At 46.9% G+C, this 19,423-nt stretch overlaps 1 protein-coding gene across 4 annotated transcripts in view; it reads left to right on the plus strand.

Annotated features, from left to right (window-relative positions):
• Arid1b (AT rich interactive domain 1B (SWI-like)) overlaps positions 1-16,750 on the plus strand; it is a 353,360-nt gene extending 336,610 nt beyond the window's left edge. For 3 of the 4 annotated variants that reach the window (XM_006523223.4, XM_006523221.4, XM_006523222.4), the window contains 5 exons: positions 1,581-1,731; positions 4,058-4,154; positions 5,619-6,402; positions 8,310-8,440; positions 10,457-14,085. In XM_006523223.4, the coding sequence (XP_006523286.1) occupies positions 1,581-1,731; positions 4,058-4,154; positions 5,619-6,402; positions 8,310-8,440; positions 10,457-12,181 (2,888 nt within the window). In that variant the 3' untranslated portion in view covers positions 12,182-14,085. Of the gene's footprint in view, positions 1-1,580; positions 1,732-4,057; positions 4,155-5,618; positions 6,403-8,309; positions 8,441-10,456 lie in introns of all 4 variants that reach the window. The other variant, NM_001085355.1, reaches the window with a different exon arrangement.
• Positions 16,751-19,423: the final 2,673 nt, after the last annotated feature.

Here is a 19,423-nt window from a genome sequence, read left to right on the forward strand (position 1 = left end):
TGGGGTGTGGCTCCTGCTTACTAAGCTGACTCTTACAGCTGCCTCAACACCTGCCAATCAGATCATAACTTGATGTTTTTCTAATTTTCCATAAGGCCGCAGGTCTATCACGCGTTGAGTGACCGTTTAGTCTCCTTTCCCTGCAAACATGATTTTCATGACTTTGATACAGTATCTACTTTCTGTGGATTTTTTTTTTTAAGGAGCTCTGTGGATTAGAGAATTAAACCACTTAACTTTAATTATGCCACTTGACTTCTGTCTGTCTTTGTTTTTCCATCTGCAAAATGGAAAGTAATCTCAAAACTGGTTCTACCACAAGTTGACGTGAGATTAGACACAGGGCAAAGGTGCCAAAGTGTGATAGTCCTGCACTGGCCTCAACCCTTGTATCCGGTCCACAGTGGGACAGCATTGACTCAGAAGGCTTCAGTGACTTTCCTGCCTCACACAAAAGTAGCTATCATAGGATGAAGACAAGCAGCAGCCATGGAACAAGTATCTGGACTTAATAGAGTTTTCTCCAGGCTCTGAGCTAGTGCTCATTTGTGTATGCATTCCTTTTAGTGGTCTGCTTTTGGATAGAAATAAGTCACAGGTCACCCCATCTTCAGCTGTTATTTTAACTATAATCACATATGTATGTGCACATATGTATATGCCTCCAATGGCCAGAAGGGGGCCTCAGAGCCCCTGGAGCTAGACTTACAGGCAGCAGTGAAGCAGAGTGGCTGTAAATGCTGCCCTGCAAGTGCCCTTAGTCACTGAGCCATCTCCTCACACGCTGGGCTGTTGCAAATGCACATTTATGTCAAGGTTTTCTGAGTTTCTTGGTAAAGGTGGAGACTAAATTCATATCTCCTGTCTTGTTTACAAACTCTTCCTAAGCTGGTGTCACCTCGTTCTACAAACAGTAGTTAACACAGACCTTAGCTTTCCATGAGCTTGTGTGTTGCTGCATGAGAGGTGACCACACACCACACCTGTGACAGCAGAGATGTAGGCTCTCTGTGGGCTCAGCAGGCACTGCAGGGTAGTCTGGGCCTCAGGACTCAGCTTCTGAGTTGCAGATTCCCTTCAGGTTCGTTCAGGTGGTTGGCAGAATGCATAGGGCCAAGGTGACCATCACATTGTTGGCTGTTCTCTGTCCACCCTTCATAATGTGCCTCTTTCCATGACAAAGCTAGTAGGAGAGTGTCAGATAGGCTCCATCTTTCGCCTTCTGCCCAGATCTGAAGGGTTGCTTGGATTTTCCCCTTGGGTGAATGAGTGCACAGTCGTCAAAACCATCACCACATCTGTGACTCGTCTGCCGTGTAACACACCGTAATCACGGAGATGCAGCCCAGCCTGTGTCTAGGTCCTGCCAGATCAGAGGCTCTTGCAGTGCAAACAGCGAGGAGGCAGGTGTCTTTGACTGCATTTCAGGATCCTGCTCCCTTGGGCAGATTCTATATCCTCTCAAAGGATTGTGGTGTGCCGTGTGAGATTGGGACCACTGAAGTTACTAGACAGGATGTATGTGCCCTTTGGCTTTTGGAAAATGCTCAGTCCTGTGCTTTTTATTTCACATCTCACAGTGCCTGGAAGTAGTGAGCCCTTTATGACACAAGGACAGGTGCCCAACAGCGGCATGCAGGACATGTACAACCAGAGCCCCTCAGGGGCCATGTCCAATCTGGGCATGGGACAGCGGCAGCAGTTTCCCTATGGAACCAGTTATGACCGAAGGTGAGTGGTTTGGTTTTTTGTTTTCTTATTTTATGAAAATGGGATAATTTACCAAAAGCGGCTTTGCTCAGATACACATTTCTGAGCCTTGGTGGCCAAGCTTCCAGTAACAGCACAGTGGGTAACCTTCTTTGTAGCCACCACTGGCGACCAGGCTTTGTCAGTGGCTACTTACAGTGGGTGGCTTCAGCCAGACCATGAAGTACGTGGTCTCAGATGGTCCATGGCTGTTACTTCTAAGCAGGTGTCCAGCGGCATACAGCCATAACGCACTGTGCCAATTCAGCCAGCATCAGATTCCTAGGCTCTTCAGTGCCAGACCTTCCTCCTCCTCGTTCCTTGAGGATGATAGCTAGGATGTCACCCTTGGCTGACAACTCTGAGAAACCCCACCATTCAGATGCACAGGAGCCTTTCGAAGGGAGCCTTTTTGATATCCACATGGCAGGATATCAAATGTCACATGTCAGGCCACAGGATCACTCCTAAACTGTATTTTAGTCAGAAGACAGTTAGATGTCACAAGAAGGCCATCAGAAGCCTCATCTTCACAGGTGACAGGGCTTCCTCTGAGAAGAGATTCCTCAGCCATGCCTCTGACTGACACCATAGGCTCTCTCGTTGTGGTGGATTCTCTGCTTCTCTAAGGAGAGAGATGCTTAGAGCAGGCTTCCAATGTGGTGTTTGTGATTTTAAAGAAAAAGCATGAAGCATATGAGAAGAAAGCCCTTGTCCTCTCTCTGGTGAAGGGAAAGACTAACTGTGGAGCCCCTCCCTCCATGGTCCTGGTATGGTTGGTGTCTTCCCAGGGCAGCGGAGCCACACTCAGGCCCTCTCACCAGGTAGAGCCAAGGGAGGAACAGTGAGTGGGAATAACTTGATTTGAGGGGTGGGTGTGAGAGATCATGTCAGGTATCTTCTGGGAGCCAGTGCAGCGTCACTGGTTACCAGGGTGACAGGGTGAGTCTCGGTGTACAGTGCTTTGGCTATCCCTCATACCCTGATCACATGTGATGGATCTGTTGGTACGCCCTGCTTTCAGTGAACAGCACCGATGCCTGATGTGTGGGATGAGGGTTAAGTTCAGCCATTGTGGATCCTTAGTGCAAAGCTTAGGGCTTCAGTTGGCTTGGGTTTTAGGATCCAGTAAGAGCTACTGTTTTGTTTCTGTTGTTTTGTTTTCCAATGAGATTAGGCAGCTGTACCAGGACAGACACCCCTGGGAATCTCCAGTGAGCTTGCTGTCCTGCTGTGGGCCGGGCTTTGGCTCACCCATAGCAGAGCATTCTGCTGCATTAGCAGTCTTCTGAGAAGTGCTACTGCCTACCTTAAGTTTCATCCTTGTCAGTTAGGTTTCTTTTCTTTAAACTTCCTTCTAGAGTCTTCTGTCTATTTGGATATGGCAATCTGTTTTTTTTCCTATTTTCATTTCTTGATCACATTAATAATATATTCAACCCAGTTACTCTCCCCTTTCACAAGATTCAGTATTTCTAACCTAAACCAGTTTATTTTCAAAGTTTAAGATCTATCACCCTTAAGCATGTTAATTTTATGGCATTTACCTTTCACAAGTGTGGGAGCAGTTGAAATGACCATTTATCTGTTTCTGTGCAGGGACTTGACGTTCCCATCAGTCAATGTTACCGTCGCCTTCCCGACTCTCAGTAGTCAGGAACTTAGACATTTTGACCAACCCTCTGCTAAGGATAGCTTTTTTATTATTTTTTTTTATTTTATGTACATGGTATATGTGAGGGTGTCAGATCTTGGAGTTACAGATGTTGTGAGCTGCCGTGTAGGTATTGGGAATTGAACCTGAGTCCTCTGGAAGAGCAGTGTTTTTAACCACTGAGCCATCTCTCCATCTCCCATGACGTATAGCTTTAAACCCTGTGTCCTCAGTGAGGAAGCAGAAGATGGAAGCATCATCCATGTTCTGATACTTCTGGAAATGCTGCTTCTGAGCCTCTGTCTCTTCTTGCTTCTTGCTCCCATGACAACACCGTGTGGCTCTTGCTGGTGGAAGCTTCGGGGCGTGGGGCTTCCGCCTCCAAGGAAGCCTGGACAAGCACACACAAGGCTCTGCCTGCCCAACCGGTATCCCTGACACCGGTTAGCAACAGCCTGAACTGGAGTTTGGCTCGCCTCCTGAGATGGGTGTTACCATCTCTGTAAGAAGTTGGGGCACAGCTGTGGCCTCCTGTGCTGTTGAAAGCAGTGTGTGGGGAGAGGCAGAGCCTTGGGTAGAGCTTCTAGAAATGGGCTGTCTGTGTCTGCCTCAAGTCCTGAGGAAACTAAGTTGTCTTTGAATACTTTGCTCTAGGCATGAGGCTTACGGACAGCAGTACCCAGGCCAAGGCCCTCCCACAGGACAGCCACCGTATGGAGGACACCAGCCTGGCCTGTACCCACAGCAGCCGGTAAGTTGGCCAGGGGGCATGGGCCTTTATCCCTTTCATTTGCTGGAGACTGAAACCCAAAGTTCTTCTTGTGAAGATTTGGGGAGAGCTAACAAAAGTCACACTCTTTACTGAATCATCAGGGTAGGTCTAGCTAGAAAATACTCCTGGGATTTTGAACTCAGAAAGTTAAAAACAGCTCTTGACAGGCAGTATTCTGGAATCTGTGCAGCGTGCTAGACATGTGTCTATGCTACCCTCCCCTCCTGCCCACGGGTTTTAGACCCATGAGCCAACCACAGGTCAAAAGGCAAGTGCACAGGGCATGTGCAACCCCTCACTGCTGTTCAGTCAGCAAAGAGGGCACAGCTCTTGGGTAGCTTTCACTGATATTGTAGGACGTATCTGAAGTGACTGAATGGCAAAGAGTGTGTATCTGCTGTAGCAAGCCCCAGCCTTCTTCACTAAGGGACTTGACTGTTCATGGATGTGGCCCTCAGGGGTCCTGAAGATAGGTAGTCTCTGCAGATGCCCGAGGACAACTGTGTGCTATTTAGTAAACGCACTGTAGGAAAGAAGTGTGCCATACTTCAAATAAAACAATAAAAGAAACTCAGACTGTTGGAGACCAAGACTGCTCTTTAAAATAAGATATTAATACTACATATTTTGGTGGGCAGTACTCTAGTTGCTGCATAGCTGACTCCCCCTTAAAGAACTTTCACTAATTTTTTCTTTAAAATGATAAATTAATGGCATATTTTGTAATAGGCTAGTTCATGCTGTCATCCTTCACAGCTGAGTCTTGTAAAACCTAACTTGCAGAAGTCACAGTGCATCCTTACAGTTGGTGAGGTAACTCGCCGTGAACAGTTTGAAGTTAACTGAAATAACACAGTGCACCCCTCGGCATCTCCCGCCCACCTGTGGGCAGTGGTGAGAGAGGCTCTTGGAGGAGAGCTGAGCAGGAGTGTGTGGAGGCACCAGTAAGGGCTTTGTGGAGAACTGGGCACAAGTTGAGATATGGGCAGCAGGTGCCATCGTCCAGGAGCTGTGTCAGCATAGAGGCTCTGCCAGCTATTGAGATCTAGGGTCCCTTTAGCCCAGAACCTCCCAGAATGGCCCTGAAATATCCAGTTTGCTTCATGAGTCAGAGCAGCCTGGCTCCTAGGGCGCTCTCAGTCCCATCTGTCCATGTGTGCTGACGTGGTGGACAGCCGTGCTGTACTGTCCCCATGTTTCCCAAGGAGAGGGGTCACAGGAAATTTCTTACACATGAAAACAAACCTAGGCACCCCTCCTAAGAGTATGGGGCAATACTGAAATACAAGCCTAAACTGATAGTGCTTGTCGGTACATAGGAGCGTCCCATATCCATTTTGAAATGAACAGTCTACCCAGTAATAACTGTTTTGCATAATTTCAGTGTGTGTGATTATACCTCTCAGAGAGCATGAGTACGATTTGTCTTTATATGGATTTCAGAATTACAAACGTCATATGGATGGCATGTACGGGCCTCCAGCCAAGCGGCACGAGGGAGACATGTACAACATGCAGTATGGCAGCCAGCAGCAGGAGATGTATAACCAGTATGGAGGCTCCTACTCTGGCCCGGACAGAAGGCCCATCCAGGGACAATATCCCTACCCCTACAACAGAGAAAGGATGCAGGGCCCAGGCCAGATGCAGCCACACGGAATCCCACCTCAGATGATGGGGGGCCCCATGCAGTCATCCTCCAGCGAGGGGCCTCAGCAGAACATGTGGGCTACACGCAACGATATGCCTTATCCCTACCAGAGCAGGCAAGGCCCGGGCGGCCCTGCACAGGCCCCCCCTTACCCAGGCATGAACCGCACAGATGATATGATGGTACCTGAGCAGAGGATCAATCACGAGAGCCAGTGGCCTTCTCACGTCAGCCAGCGCCAGCCTTACATGTCATCTTCGGCCTCCATGCAGCCCATCACGCGCCCACCTCAGTCATCCTACCAGACGCCGCCGTCACTGCCAAACCACATCTCCAGGGCACCCAGCCCCGCCTCCTTCCAGCGCTCCCTGGAGAGTCGCATGTCTCCAAGCAAGTCTCCCTTCCTGCCCACCATGAAGATGCAGAAGGTCATGCCCACAGTCCCCACATCCCAGGTCACCGGGCCCCCCCCACAGCCTCCACCAATCAGAAGGGAGATTACCTTTCCTCCTGGCTCCGTAGAAGCATCACAGCCAATCCTGAAACAAAGGCGAAAGATTACCTCAAAAGATATTGGTAAGAATTTGAAAGGACTGTTCTGGAAATGGATTGTGTTTTGCAATCTGGAACTTTTAATTTAGACATAATTCCCATATATCTCAATTGGATGAGAATCTCAATAATACAAATTATTAGGCTATTTATATATGGGAGCATTGGTTAAAAGCCACTCATCTGAATAAAAGGCCAGAGAATAGACTGAATCTAAATGATCCTCTGAGGTGCAAAGGACAGACTAGCACTCCAGGGACGAGGCCCAGAGCTCCTCAGTGGCACATGCTATGTGCTGGCTTGAGCTTCAGGCATAACCAAGCTGCTTGACTGCTACAGTGGATGCTTAAGAGATCCACTGGAGGCCAAGGAAACTGAAGGCCAGCGACTGGAGTGACAATATAAGATGAATTCCCATGGGGAAAATAGAAACCTGGCTATGCTATATAGGGAGGTAGATATGATATATGGATGGTCTCTGCTATGATATATTCAACTGATGTAATCTACACCACACTGGCAGATACAGGCCAAGGAGTTAACCTCAGCTGAATGCTAATATTGCTCGCTTACCCTCTGCGAGGCGATGGGAATACTAATTAATGGTCTGGAATGCCCGGTAGTTAACACAGCTTTTTCTGCATTCATTTTGAAGTTCTTTTAACACAGCAGAGGAAATAATAGCTCTTCGTTGTGTAAGAAAAATTTTTTCAAAGATTTCGGAATCAGTTGGCGTAAAACCATTTGCTGTGATTAGAAAATGAAAACTATTTAATTAATGATATTAAAGATGTTTATAGTTGTTAGACATTAAGATGATACATAATAAGAAAAATATGGTATCTTTTATATATGGGAGCTGTAGAGATGATGGCGTATAGATACTGAGCCCTATTTTATAAACAATGAAAATGAAATAGCTATTTATGTTTGTGTGTTTAAATAGATACACATATCTACTTTTTGAAAGCATATATTTATGTGGTATTTTGCCTGCACGTATATCTGCATTATATGCATGCAGTGCCCGAGGAAGCCAGAAGTGGGTGCTAAAGCCTCAGGAACTGGGTTGCAGATGATTGTTAGCTACCATTTGGGTGCTGGGACCCTAACCCTGGTCCTGGCCAAGAACCAGTGTGCTTAACCACTGAGCCATCTCTCCAGCCTATATCTGGTTTTGAATCTTCTTTTGTTTAGTCCAGTTTCTATCAGTGCTTGCCTTCAACCTAGGGAATTTTTCTTTTCAAAAGTCTGATTCCTTGTATGACAAAAGTCATGTTTTCCTCTTAAAAACCGTGTAAAACAAAAATCACAGTAAAGATGCCCTTGGACACACAGCCCTCCTCACTGCACCATAAGTGGCTGTGGTAAGTGGGTAGATCAGGACCCTCTCTGCCACAGGTCACATCGCAAGCCCCTGCAATTCTGAAAATCTCCCAGTACAGACTCAGGATATGAGGAGTCCCCAGTGTACCCCCATCCTCAGCAAAGCTGATGTCATTTAGTCATACTTTTCTAAGGGCAGGAGTAGGAAGAGTGACAGAGAGCGCAGACTTTCAGTCTCCTACTCCTAGGCACAGCCACAGCCGGGTAGAGGTGAGAGAAGAGAGACCTTCCTCTGACCTTACACTGTTTGGGGGGCTACAGTTTTTTTCAAGCCAGCTCTGCTGGGGTTGGCCCAGTTATGCAAGCCTGGTGCACCCTTACCAAGTGGTAAAAGAAACACCTAAGACGACAAAGGCCATGCGTGCTGCCTGGGTACTTGGGGCTCCTGTCCTACCACCAAGCAGGAAGGATCTTAAAGAACAAAGTAGTGTGTTGAGTTACCATCTCCTGCTAACGTCAGATGAAGCTGCACAGCTGACTGCTGCCGTCAGCACTCTGCTTTCTCCTCCAGAGCCGAGGTTCATAATACCCGTTCTCCTTTTCAGTTACTCCCGAGGCGTGGCGTGTGATGATGTCCCTTAAATCGGGTCTGTTGGCTGAGAGCACGTGGGCTCTGGACACCATCAATATTCTCCTCTATGATGACAGCACCGTCGCCACCTTCAATCTTTCCCAGGTGAGGCAGCTGCACACAGCTGGCAACAAGTTGGCACGTTATAAAATGAAGTAATGCATAATGCTGTGCTGGTGCAGTGACCATCCAAGACTTGGAATCTTTGTAGCTAATATAAAGCAGCATTAGTTAATATGTAGCCGCCTATGTACTCAGTCTGGGATAATAATTCATTTCCATCTTCAGGGTGCGTGCGTGTGTGTGTGTGTGTGTGTGTGTGTGTGTGTGTGTGTGTCAAAGAGAGAGATAGGAACAAAGAAATTGTTTCAGTAGGAATAATTAAACACCAACATGAAGTTGGAACTGATATGAGTTACAGAAAGTACTTCTCAGTACAACTTAATATCTTTCTTTTTACGTTACTGATTTGTAATTATTTGTTTGAGGCAGAGTCTCATGTAGTGCAGCCTTCAACCAACTATGTGATGTAGACCTGCTCCCGTGTGCTGAGGTTGTAGATGGGTACTGCCACATCCCATGCTGTGTCTTTTTCCTCCAATGGAAAAGAACACATTTAAGAGAACAGATCTCAATGGGCCCTAGGTCCCCACCAGCAGCCGTGCCTGCCTCCAGGTCACCTCCCCACATCTGCCTTTCTCCTCTGGGTTGTCTTGAAGTCCTCACTTGAAACCCTGCTTCTTCCGGGAAACATCCCACAACACCCTCACCCAGCCCCCCAGTTCGGAGCTGGCCTTAAAGTAGCTTGTAGCAGTTTGACTAACAGCAGGAAGCCTGAGAAAATCGCCTGAGTCAGTGAGGCTATGGGCTTTAAACTGGTGTTTAGGATAAAAATGAGAGGCTTGTTCTCCCTGTGGGCTGTAAACCGCTCACCACCTGAAGACTCCGGGCTGGCTCTCTAGTTCTCTGCCCTGCTGTTGAAATAAGACCAGAGCTTTCCACCACCCCCTTTCTTTCTACTTTGTCTTCGGTGTAGGCCAGCAGCAATTCTCAGCTGGTGGAGTGTACTAATGTGTCACAAACATCACATGCCCTGATGGTGGTGTTTTGTGTTTAAGATGTGTCCTTAAAATCATGTGTTCTCCTCTAGAACCTCCACCCTCACGGTGGATGAACTCTGCCTGCTTGTACGGTTTTATGCCCAGAAGTCCTCGATTAACCCAGGGAGACTTGTGACAGGGAGGGAGAACCACCCAGACTTCCCCTAGGGAGGATACCTTCAGAATCACAAAAGCGACTGCTTGCTACAGCTTATGTCCCCTCGCCTGAGACAGGTGTGCCAAGCCCTGAGAACAGAGAGGAGATGTGACACCGTGGTTGGTTTCCACAGCATCAGTCACACAGAGCCCTCATTGCACGTCCTTACAGCCCGAGTAAGGCAGGCAGGAGAGCTCGGCTTCCCACAGACCGACTCTGCCAGTGGCTCTTGTCTTTCATTTAGCATTGTGAATAACTGAAATGTAAAATTGCATTTTATAAAGCAGTCTCCTTCATTTATCAGGGACTAAATTGATTTGTTTATAATTTTCATTCTTTATGAAGCTGCTACGTTACTGAGATTATCTCTTTCAAAAGAGAGAGAGAGAGCATAAATCAGGGCACCTATGGCACCTGAGACAAGAATAACCATAAACCCTAAGAATAATAACCATAAAAAGCCCAGCAGGCGACTCCCACATAAACAGTAGAGGAGCAAATAGATTCACTTTGGGTGCAAGAGTCTATAAAAGCCTTGCTCCTGCTCCTCACAATGCACCCCCTAAGTCATGCAAGCCACAGAGAGCGGTGGGACTCTCCACACTTTGGAGCCATGACCAAGGAAGGCTGGTGCCGGTGCCTGCAGTGCCAATTGTCAGGAGAGCAGAGACACACTCGTGCACATTTGGTCCATCATCAGGATGGTAGCTCTCAGACGTGTGGTGTGCCCTCTAGGGTCTGGTCAGAAGGACATTAAACAATATGGAAGTCTTGACCCAAAGCTGCCCTAGGCTCAGGCTCTTGCCCACACTGTCAAAGCTGAGGTCCTGACCCTGTATGTGTTCTCTTTCCCCTCTTCTCTAGCTGTCTGGATTCCTGGAACTATTAGTAGAGTACTTTCGAAAATGCCTAATTGACATTTTCGGAATTCTTATGGAATATGAAGTGGGTGACCCCAGCCAAAAGGCTCTTGATCACCGTTCAGGGAAGAAAGATGACAGCCAGTCCCTGGAAGATGATTCTGGGAAGGAAGACGATGATGCTGAGTGTCTTGTGGAAGAGGAGGAGGAGGAAGAGGAGGAGGAGGAAGACAGTGAAAAGATAGAGTCAGAGGGGAAGAGCAGCCCTGCCCTAGCTGCTCCAGATGCCTCCGTGGACCCCAAGGAGACGCCAAAGCAGGCCAGTAAGTTTGACAAGCTGCCCATAAAGATTGTCAAAAAGAACAAGCTGTTTGTGGTGGACCGGTCCGACAAGCTGGGCCGAGTGCAGGAGTTCAGCAGCGGGCTCCTCCACTGGCAGCTGGGTGGTGGCGACACTACCGAGCACATCCAGACTCACTTCGAGAGCAAGATGGAGATCCCTCCTCGCAGGCGTCCACCTCCGCCTCTAAGCTCCACGGGTAAGAAGAAAGAGCTGGAAGGCAAAGGTGATTCTGAAGAGCAGCCAGAGAAAAGTATCATAGCCACCATCGATGACGTCTTGTCTGCCCGGCCAGGGGCTCTGCCTGAAGACACCAACCCAGGACCCCAGACCGACAGCGGCAAGTTTCCCTTTGGAATCCAGCAGGCCAAAAGCCACCGGAACATCAGGCTCCTGGAAGACGAGCCCAGGAGCCGAGACGAGACGCCGCTGTGCACCATCGCGCACTGGCAGGACTCACTGGCCAAGCGCTGCATCTGTGTGTCGAACATCGTGCGGAGCTTGTCTTTCGTGCCTGGCAACGACGCAGAGATGTCCAAACACCCGGGCTTGGTGCTGATCCTGGGAAAGCTGATTCTGCTGCATCACGAGCATCCGGAGAGAAAGCGGGCGCCACAGACCTATGAGAAGGAGGAGGACGAGGACAAGGGGGTGGCCTGCAGCAAAGATGAGTGGTGGTGGGACTGCCTCGAGGTCTTGCGGGATAACACCCTGGTCACGTTGGCGAACATTTCCGGGCAGCTAGACTTGTCTGCTTACACAGAGAGCATCTGCTTGCCGATCCTGGACGGCTTGCTACACTGGATGGTGTGCCCGTCCGCAGAGGCTCAGGACCCCTTTCCCACTGTGGGGCCCAACTCAGTCCTGTCGCCGCAGAGACTTGTGCTGGAGACCCTGTGTAAACTCAGTATCCAGGACAACAACGTGGACCTGATCTTGGCCACGCCTCCATTTAGTCGTCAGGAGAAATTTTATGCTACATTAGTTAGGTACGTTGGGGATCGCAAAAATCCAGTCTGTCGAGAAATGTCCATGGCGCTTTTATCGAACCTTGCCCAGGGGGACACACTGGCGGCGAGGGCAATAGCTGTGCAGAAAGGAAGCATTGGTAACTTGATAAGCTTCCTAGAGGACGGGGTGACGATGGCGCAGTACCAGCAGAGCCAGCATAACCTTATGCACATGCAGCCCCCACCTCTGGAACCCCCTAGTGTAGACATGATGTGCCGGGCGGCCAAAGCTCTGCTGGCCATGGCCAGAGTGGACGAGAACCGCTCGGAGTTCCTTTTGCACGAGGGTCGGTTGCTGGATATCTCAATATCAGCTGTCCTGAACTCTCTGGTTGCATCTGTCATCTGTGATGTACTGTTTCAGATTGGGCAGTTATGACATCCGTGAAGGCACACATGTGTGAGTGAACATTAGAGGGTCACATATAACTGGCTGTTTTCTGTTCTCGTTTATCCAGTGTAAGAAGAAGGAAAAGAAAAATCTTTGCTCCTCTGCCCCGTTTACTATTTACCAATTGGGAATTAAATCATTAATTTGAACAGTTATAAAATTAATATTTGCTGTCTGTGTGTATAAGTACATCCTCTGGCGGTTTTCTGTTTCTTTTTTTTTTAACCAAAGTTGCCGTCTAGTGCATTCAAAGGTCACAATTTTTGTTTGTTTGTTTGTTTGTTTGTTTTTTCATAATTTTTTTCATGTTGTATTGCAGTCTTTGGGAAGTGAATTGACTTTATAAAGAAAAACGTTTTGGCAAAAAGTGCTAAGATAGAAAAATGTCACCACACTGGGTCAAAAACGTGAAAGGAAAAATTGATTCTTAAATTGATTTCCTATGAATTTTATTCTTCACAGAATGATAAAAGCTAAACTGCACCCCGTCACCCAAAGCTCTGTGCAATAGAAACTTCTAGAGATATAGTGTAGGGGCTGAAGGAGGTATGGCAGCAGTAGTCAGGGTCAATGATACTGCTTTCTCCACCGGAAAGTGGTTACGTTAGGCCTCGAGCAAAAAACAGCGCTCTCAGATAGGTGCAAAAATCCACTCCTAGCAGCCAACAGCAGGATCGCTTCCTCACCACGACCGCCATGTCTGCTGTGGCTCAGCCTCCACGGGACAAAGCTTCAAGATTTCTTTCATCATTTTTTTAAATATTTTTTTTACTGCCTATGGGCTGTGATGTATATAGAAGTTGTACATTAAACATACCCTCATTTTTTTCTTCTTTTCTTTTTTTCTTTTTTTCTTTTTCTTTTTTTTTTTTTTTAGTACAAAGTTTTTAGTTTCTTTTTCATGATGTGGTAACTACGAAGTGATGGTAGATTTAAATAATTTTTTATTTTTATTTTATATATTTTTTCATTAGGACCATATCTCCAAAAAACAAGAAAAAGAAACAAAAAATACAAAAAATAAAAACAAACAAAAAAAGAGGGTAATGTACAAGTTTCTGTATGTATAAAGTCATGCTCTGTTGGGAGAGCGGCTGATCCCAGTTTGCTTCATGAATCAAAGTGTGGAAATGGTTGCATACAGATTGATTTAGAAAATGGACACCAGTACATACAAAAAAAGAAAAAAGAAAGAAAACCAACTAAATGGAAGAAACACAACTTCAAAGATTTTTCTGTGACAAGAATCCACATTTGTATTTCAAGATAATGTAGTTTAAGAAAAGAAAAAAAAGAAAAAAAAAGAAAAAAACTTGATGTAAATTCCTCCTTTTCCTCTGGCTTAATGAATATCATTTATTCAGTATAAAATCTTTATATGTCCCACATGTTAAGAATAAATGTACATTAAATCTTGTTACGCACTGTGATGGGTGTTCTTGAATGCTGTTCTAGTTTGCCTAGCATGGTTGCCATAGTAACCAAGTTATTTACAGGAAATAGGGAAGATGTAACAACTGCTTCCTGGTAATGATGCCCAAAGGCCAGAAGGGACTTTCAGGGTTTCCTACTTGAGAGTGGGAGCAACAATTTGATTTTCTCAGATTGTTTAGCTAATTAGGTCTTCTTTGAAGCAATTAACTCTGGTGACATTGAGAAGTGGTAATTCCCTCATGGATGGGTGGTGGCTGCCAACCCACTGTGACATGGGGCCCTGCAAGCTAACTGGCCTGAAACCACGACCTTCTGCCTCTCACTACTGATTTAACCCAAGTCTGCACCCGTCATGTTTCTTCTGTGTGCCTCCAAGTTACTCTGCGTTAGTTTGCTCCAGCGTGTATAATATTTATATTGTGCAATGTTAAAGAGAACGTGTCATATTGTATGCCGTGTGTATAGTGCCAAGTGATGATTCTGTTTCAGAGCATACCTTCCTTCCTGCCCAGTCCCTGGCTCTCTAATACCCCACCCTGATGGAAAGTGCTTCTTCCTGGGTAATTGACTGTTACTGTGTAACGCTCAGTCTCATTGAAACTTACATAACCATGCTGCTGGTGCCCCTTCCTACCCTACCTCTCTCAGCACTCTTCAGTTGACACTTCCCACACCTGTCACTGTGGCCCACCTTGCTCACGCTGACATCTGGAAGAGTTAGACAGGAGCACACACTTACAACACTAGGAGATGTTATTCTGGTGTCACGAGAAAGAAATTGGTTTTTCCTGCAAACAGTCCCATCACCAAGCAGCCCCCACATCAGGTCAGCAAAAAGATCTGTGTTGAATCAAAACTCCATTTATAATTCTACTAGATGGGAATACATCTGCTTACAAAGGACAGATTTTAGTGTTCTGTGATGAAAATATGGAGAGTGCAAGAGAGAGTTCAATGGAATCCTAATCTTGCTCTTGCAGACAATGAATGAAAGGTATAGACAGGCTCAGTTCCCTGTCAGAAGAGTGGTCTCAAAGACAAGTGGCTGTATAGCAGCCAGGCCCAGAACAGCCTCGCAGCACACACTAACACCAAGCGGGTGTCTGAGCTCTCCTAGGAAGCCTTGTGCCTGCCCTCCCTCCATTCACCCAGATCCGACTCCTGGAAGCCCACGAAAGAGTCACCCTTTGCTTCACATTTCCTGACGATACCGAGTTGCTGCTCTGTCCTAAAAATATTAGTTCTTTTCCAGGGCTTTCAGAAATTTGCAGGATGCCCATACTCTAAATGTGTACCAAAAAGAGAGAGAAATAAAGGTGCGAAGAAAGTTTAGTATTTTGGAATGGTGCGATAAAATGGAATCTGTTGGTTTTTAATGTAACATAAGATACTATTGGCTGGCACTGGCTAAAAAAAATATCTAAGTGTTGGAGTTGGATGCACAATCAACTTTTACTTAGCTATTCAAAGAGTACTTATGTTTTCCAAGTTAAAACAGACTTGTTTTTGACAGGGGCCGTGGGTGGTCTTATACAATGCCAGCTCCTAACTGCAGCTTCTGAGAACTGGATATCGTTTGCCCTGAGAGCTGCCCGTCTCCAACTATGTGCTGCTGCTGCCCTGTGTGCTCAGCCCACAAGGATGTGGAGACTGGATAGACAACCCCTTGCTTCTTGCTGGGTTGTGCTGAGTTCTTTGCAGTCCAGTCAAGTGCCCAGAGCTACCAGCCTACGTCCCTCATGCATCCAAGAGAAATGATCTTGACTATCATGATCAAAACAGCTGTAGTAATATTTCTAGTAAATATTTCTGATGACTCTGTGTAATCTCCTACAACAGGACACTATTCATTAACTTGACAGAGACATGTGGGCATGTGGTCCTGCTTTAGTTTAACAGACAAGTCAACCAGTTCTCATTACTTAGGAAGAGTGAGGCTATGTCTGTTACAATCCCAATGTGGTGCTTGCCCTTATCCAAAGACAGTCCGGGGGCCCTGTCTGCCTGAACTATGTCTCGCTCCCTCTTGGGCTTCCCACTGGGATGTGAAAAGATAACCAATGGCTCCCAGGTTCCCAGTGCCCCCCAAACCAGTAATCAGGTCTGGGACTACAGAACCCGCAAAATCATACACAGGCTGTTTCAAAGCCAGTACTCTCTTTATACTCCTGCTTCCTCCAGCCCCCATTTCACACCCCACCCAAATCACAAGGTCCTCTGAAGTCTCAGAACTCCAAATTAACGTTGGGATTTACGATGTGAATGCTGAGGAGAAAATTGGGAGTTGGTGGGAGATCACCAAATTGTCAAAACTATGAAACTCATCTGTCTTCCCAAATCTGACCTCAGGGACTTGGGGGGTTCACTCTGGCTTCTGCCACAGTATTTTCTGGGGAACCAAAGGCCTCGGGAATAGAGAAACAGGTTGCCGGATATCCTGGAAGTCTAAGCCATACTGACCAGTTTGTCTTGAGTGTTTTCTTTGTGAGCCTGGAACTGTCCCCGGACCCCTTTCTTTTAAACATGGTTCAGGACTTTAAAAAAAAGCACTGTATTTTTTTTATGTAAGCCAAGATGCCCTCCCTAGCAGAGATAGCGTTGAACTGTCTCTAGTTCTGTAGCCTGAGAGACTTAAATCGTTTAACTTCAGTGTCTTTGTCCACTCTGTTGAACTGCTAAGGATTCTATTGAATGTGTTCTTTGCGGCTTTGGAGGAGTTGCTGGGTGTGTAAGTCCTGCATCCCTTTGCCTGGTATGTGTATATTATTCCTTTGCCTGGCTGTGTATCGTTCTTCAGTGTAAGTACACCCACACTCTGTATTCCTTTGCCTGCTCCCCGCCCCCCCACACACACACATCCTGCATAGTTTTAAAATAAGGCCTGAGAGACTGTTTCTATTTCCTGTCATAGCTGGTGACTTTTAACAGTTGAGGCGAATGGCCTGTCACTTGCCTGGGTTCCCGTCAGGGGTGATCCATGGAACTCCTCAGTGGAACAGAATTTAGGACAGAAGATCCCACCTTCCTTCCAGGCCTGGGGAGAATCAGACTGTGAGATAAACCATGATGCTGCCCAATCCCACTGCCCCACCTTGCTTTTAAAATAAAGTGCCTCCTAACGTCTCCCGAAGGCCAAATGGGCCAGGTGACCAGTCACAATCTTTGGCTTGATGTTCCTACCATGGGATATACAGAGCAGAGTCCCTAAAATCACCGGACTCCTTCCCACTTGGCCAAGTGTTTCTGGGTCTCTGCACTAGTGGCAGTTTCTGAACACTCTTGATTCTGTGTGTTCCTAGAAAGCAAGGATGAAGAGTGACACTTGGGCATTTCTCCTCTGCCAGAATTTGGCATTCAGATGACCGAGCATCATGTGCTCTGACTAAACTTTCCCAGAGTAAAGGCACTGACTATGGACACTCCCCCTAGAAGTGACCCCATCATATGATCATCCTCTGCTTTCTGGGAAGGCTTTCCTAACTCTTAGCTGTTCACATGAGTGTCTCAGTCTAGAACACATCCTATCCTGTCTACCCTCCCAAAAGAACAAAGGCCAACACCCTCCACACCTGAAGCTGAGCCACGCTGTGTGCCTAAGTTGACTAAACTTGACACAAAATTCAGAAGGGTCCATAAGCTCTGAAAACAGAAGCCATGGTGTACAGTGCCCATGGCTCGAGGGGAGGGGTCTCATTACTGCTCCAGCACAGGGACAATCTCACATGACGCATGAGGCCTTTTCTTTGCCATGCTGAGGAAGGAGCCTGAGGCCTCAGGCTTGGCTAGCCACCACTGTCAGTTAAAATAATATTAAACCTACCTAAAGTCAGGAAGGTTGACACAAATTATGGGTCCTTTCCAGAGTCTCTCTCTGTCTCTGTCTCTCTGTCTCTCTGTCTCTCTGTCTCTCTGTCTCTCTCTCTCTCTCTCTCTCTCTCTCTCTCTCTCTCCCTCTCGCCTTCATCTTCATACTCCTTAAACTTCAAGGATGTGTTAGTGTTGAAATGGAAACAATTGTCAGCTCACTGTGGAGCCTTCTGACCTCGATTGCGCTCAGTCATTCACGAGGAATGCTGGGTAAGTCTGTTTTAACAGGTGTCTGTCTAGGACCACAGCTCCCAGATACAGCAGACATGTTCATTTCCCACATAAACCTTCACAGATCCCTTATTGATCAGTATTTCAATTTCTTCAAAAATTATCATCACGTAGATAATACATGGAGAAACTAGACTCTTGCATGAATCTGACCCTAAATGCCTTTCTGAAGGTTGAGATACACGATGCCATCCATACACAATGGCCTGATTTCAACACTAGACACTAAGATCAAAACTCCCTTCTGAGGACTCCTAGCACAATGGCCTGAAAAGTGACTACCAGCCTCTTCTTGGGTGGTGCCTGGTTTTGAGATATTTCTCCAAACTGTTTAGCTCTTCACCCCTTTACTGTACCTTAAAAGAAGACACCCAAAAGACAAGTGACATCCAGGGCAGGGTTGGGGTATTAGCACCAGTCACCCAAGCTTGGCTCACGGTTTCAATAATGCCAGTCAATCATGCATTTTATGTGTTCCGAATAAATACACTGCACAGGGTTTTTCAAAGCACAGTGCTATGATCAGCATTTTCTGTTTTCACCACATGCTGTGAGCATGTGGCCAGTGCTTCCTGGGCTGCATGATCTTAAAGGAGCAGGCTTCTGGTGGCAGAGATCCCCAGTGATTTCCAAAGAGGAGCTTGCTCTGAAAGCCACCTTCAGCCAACTTCTTCTATGCAATCCCCTCTCCTCACATTGAATGTTCAATGGCTGCCATGATGGTGGCAGGATTGGAATGGAGCTGGGGTGGGGAGTCAGGTTTGGTTAAAGAGTGGAAGTTTATATTGACAAGCCTGTTTTCAAAAATTAGATTTGATATGTAAGTCTTGACAGAAGCTAACATCTCCTACTCATCCATGGAATCTGTCTTTAATGGTTGTTGCTTAATAATCCATATAAACAGAAACATATCTGTTTCTGCAATCAGGCATCTATGTGGGGAATTGAGGCTATATCTTGCAGAACCTTACCTTTAACCATCTTGTCTGGCTTGCCTCATGAAGCCAGAAGTAAGGGCTGTGTTCTTTCTAGTTTCTCACAAGCAGTCAGACTTCAGCACCCTTCTTGGAAAACTCCCCAGGCTTGAGACCAGAGTCACAACTCTGGGCCACAGACCAATTTGCCACATCTACCCACTTGAGTCCTCTTGGCCTTCAGGAAGAGCTCCAACCCACCACTGAAGGGCTCACTGGTGAACAAGGACTCCTAGGAGCCCAAAGAGCAGGACCAGCTCCAGCTTCCAGGAGGCCAGGGTTCTCCGGATCCTGCATGATCCAGTCTTCCTAAGATCCTTGGTGCTATTCCCCATAGCGGAACAGTGGCCAAAGCCTGAGCCAAGGACAGACATCTCACAAGTCACAAACGGCCATGCTTTCTCCTTGAGAAAACAAATACACTGATCATACACTGACCATCGTGTATGTTCTAAGGAGAACTATAGAGGACTGAGCACCTGTGCCATCCTGCCTGACAGCGCTGCACACTGGCGCAGCATGCAGTGACATAATACAGACCTGGAACCCAGCCCCACTTGGAGGTACAACCTGGGAAGGTAGTCTTCATGACCAGAGAACTAGGGTTGGCCCTGAGCGTCCTGATGTCTAAAAAGGAACGCGCAGAGCTCATCTTCAGGCTTGAGGCAATCTGGAGGAGGAGAAGGGCCAGCATTGGAACCACAGTGGAATCCGCAGTTGGGAA

Source organism: Mus musculus, chromosome 17 (genome assembly GCF_000001635.26).
Source record: "Mus musculus strain C57BL/6J chromosome 17, GRCm38.p6 C57BL/6J".
In the NCBI taxonomy this organism is placed as follows: domain Eukaryota; kingdom Metazoa; phylum Chordata; class Mammalia; order Rodentia; family Muridae; genus Mus; species Mus musculus.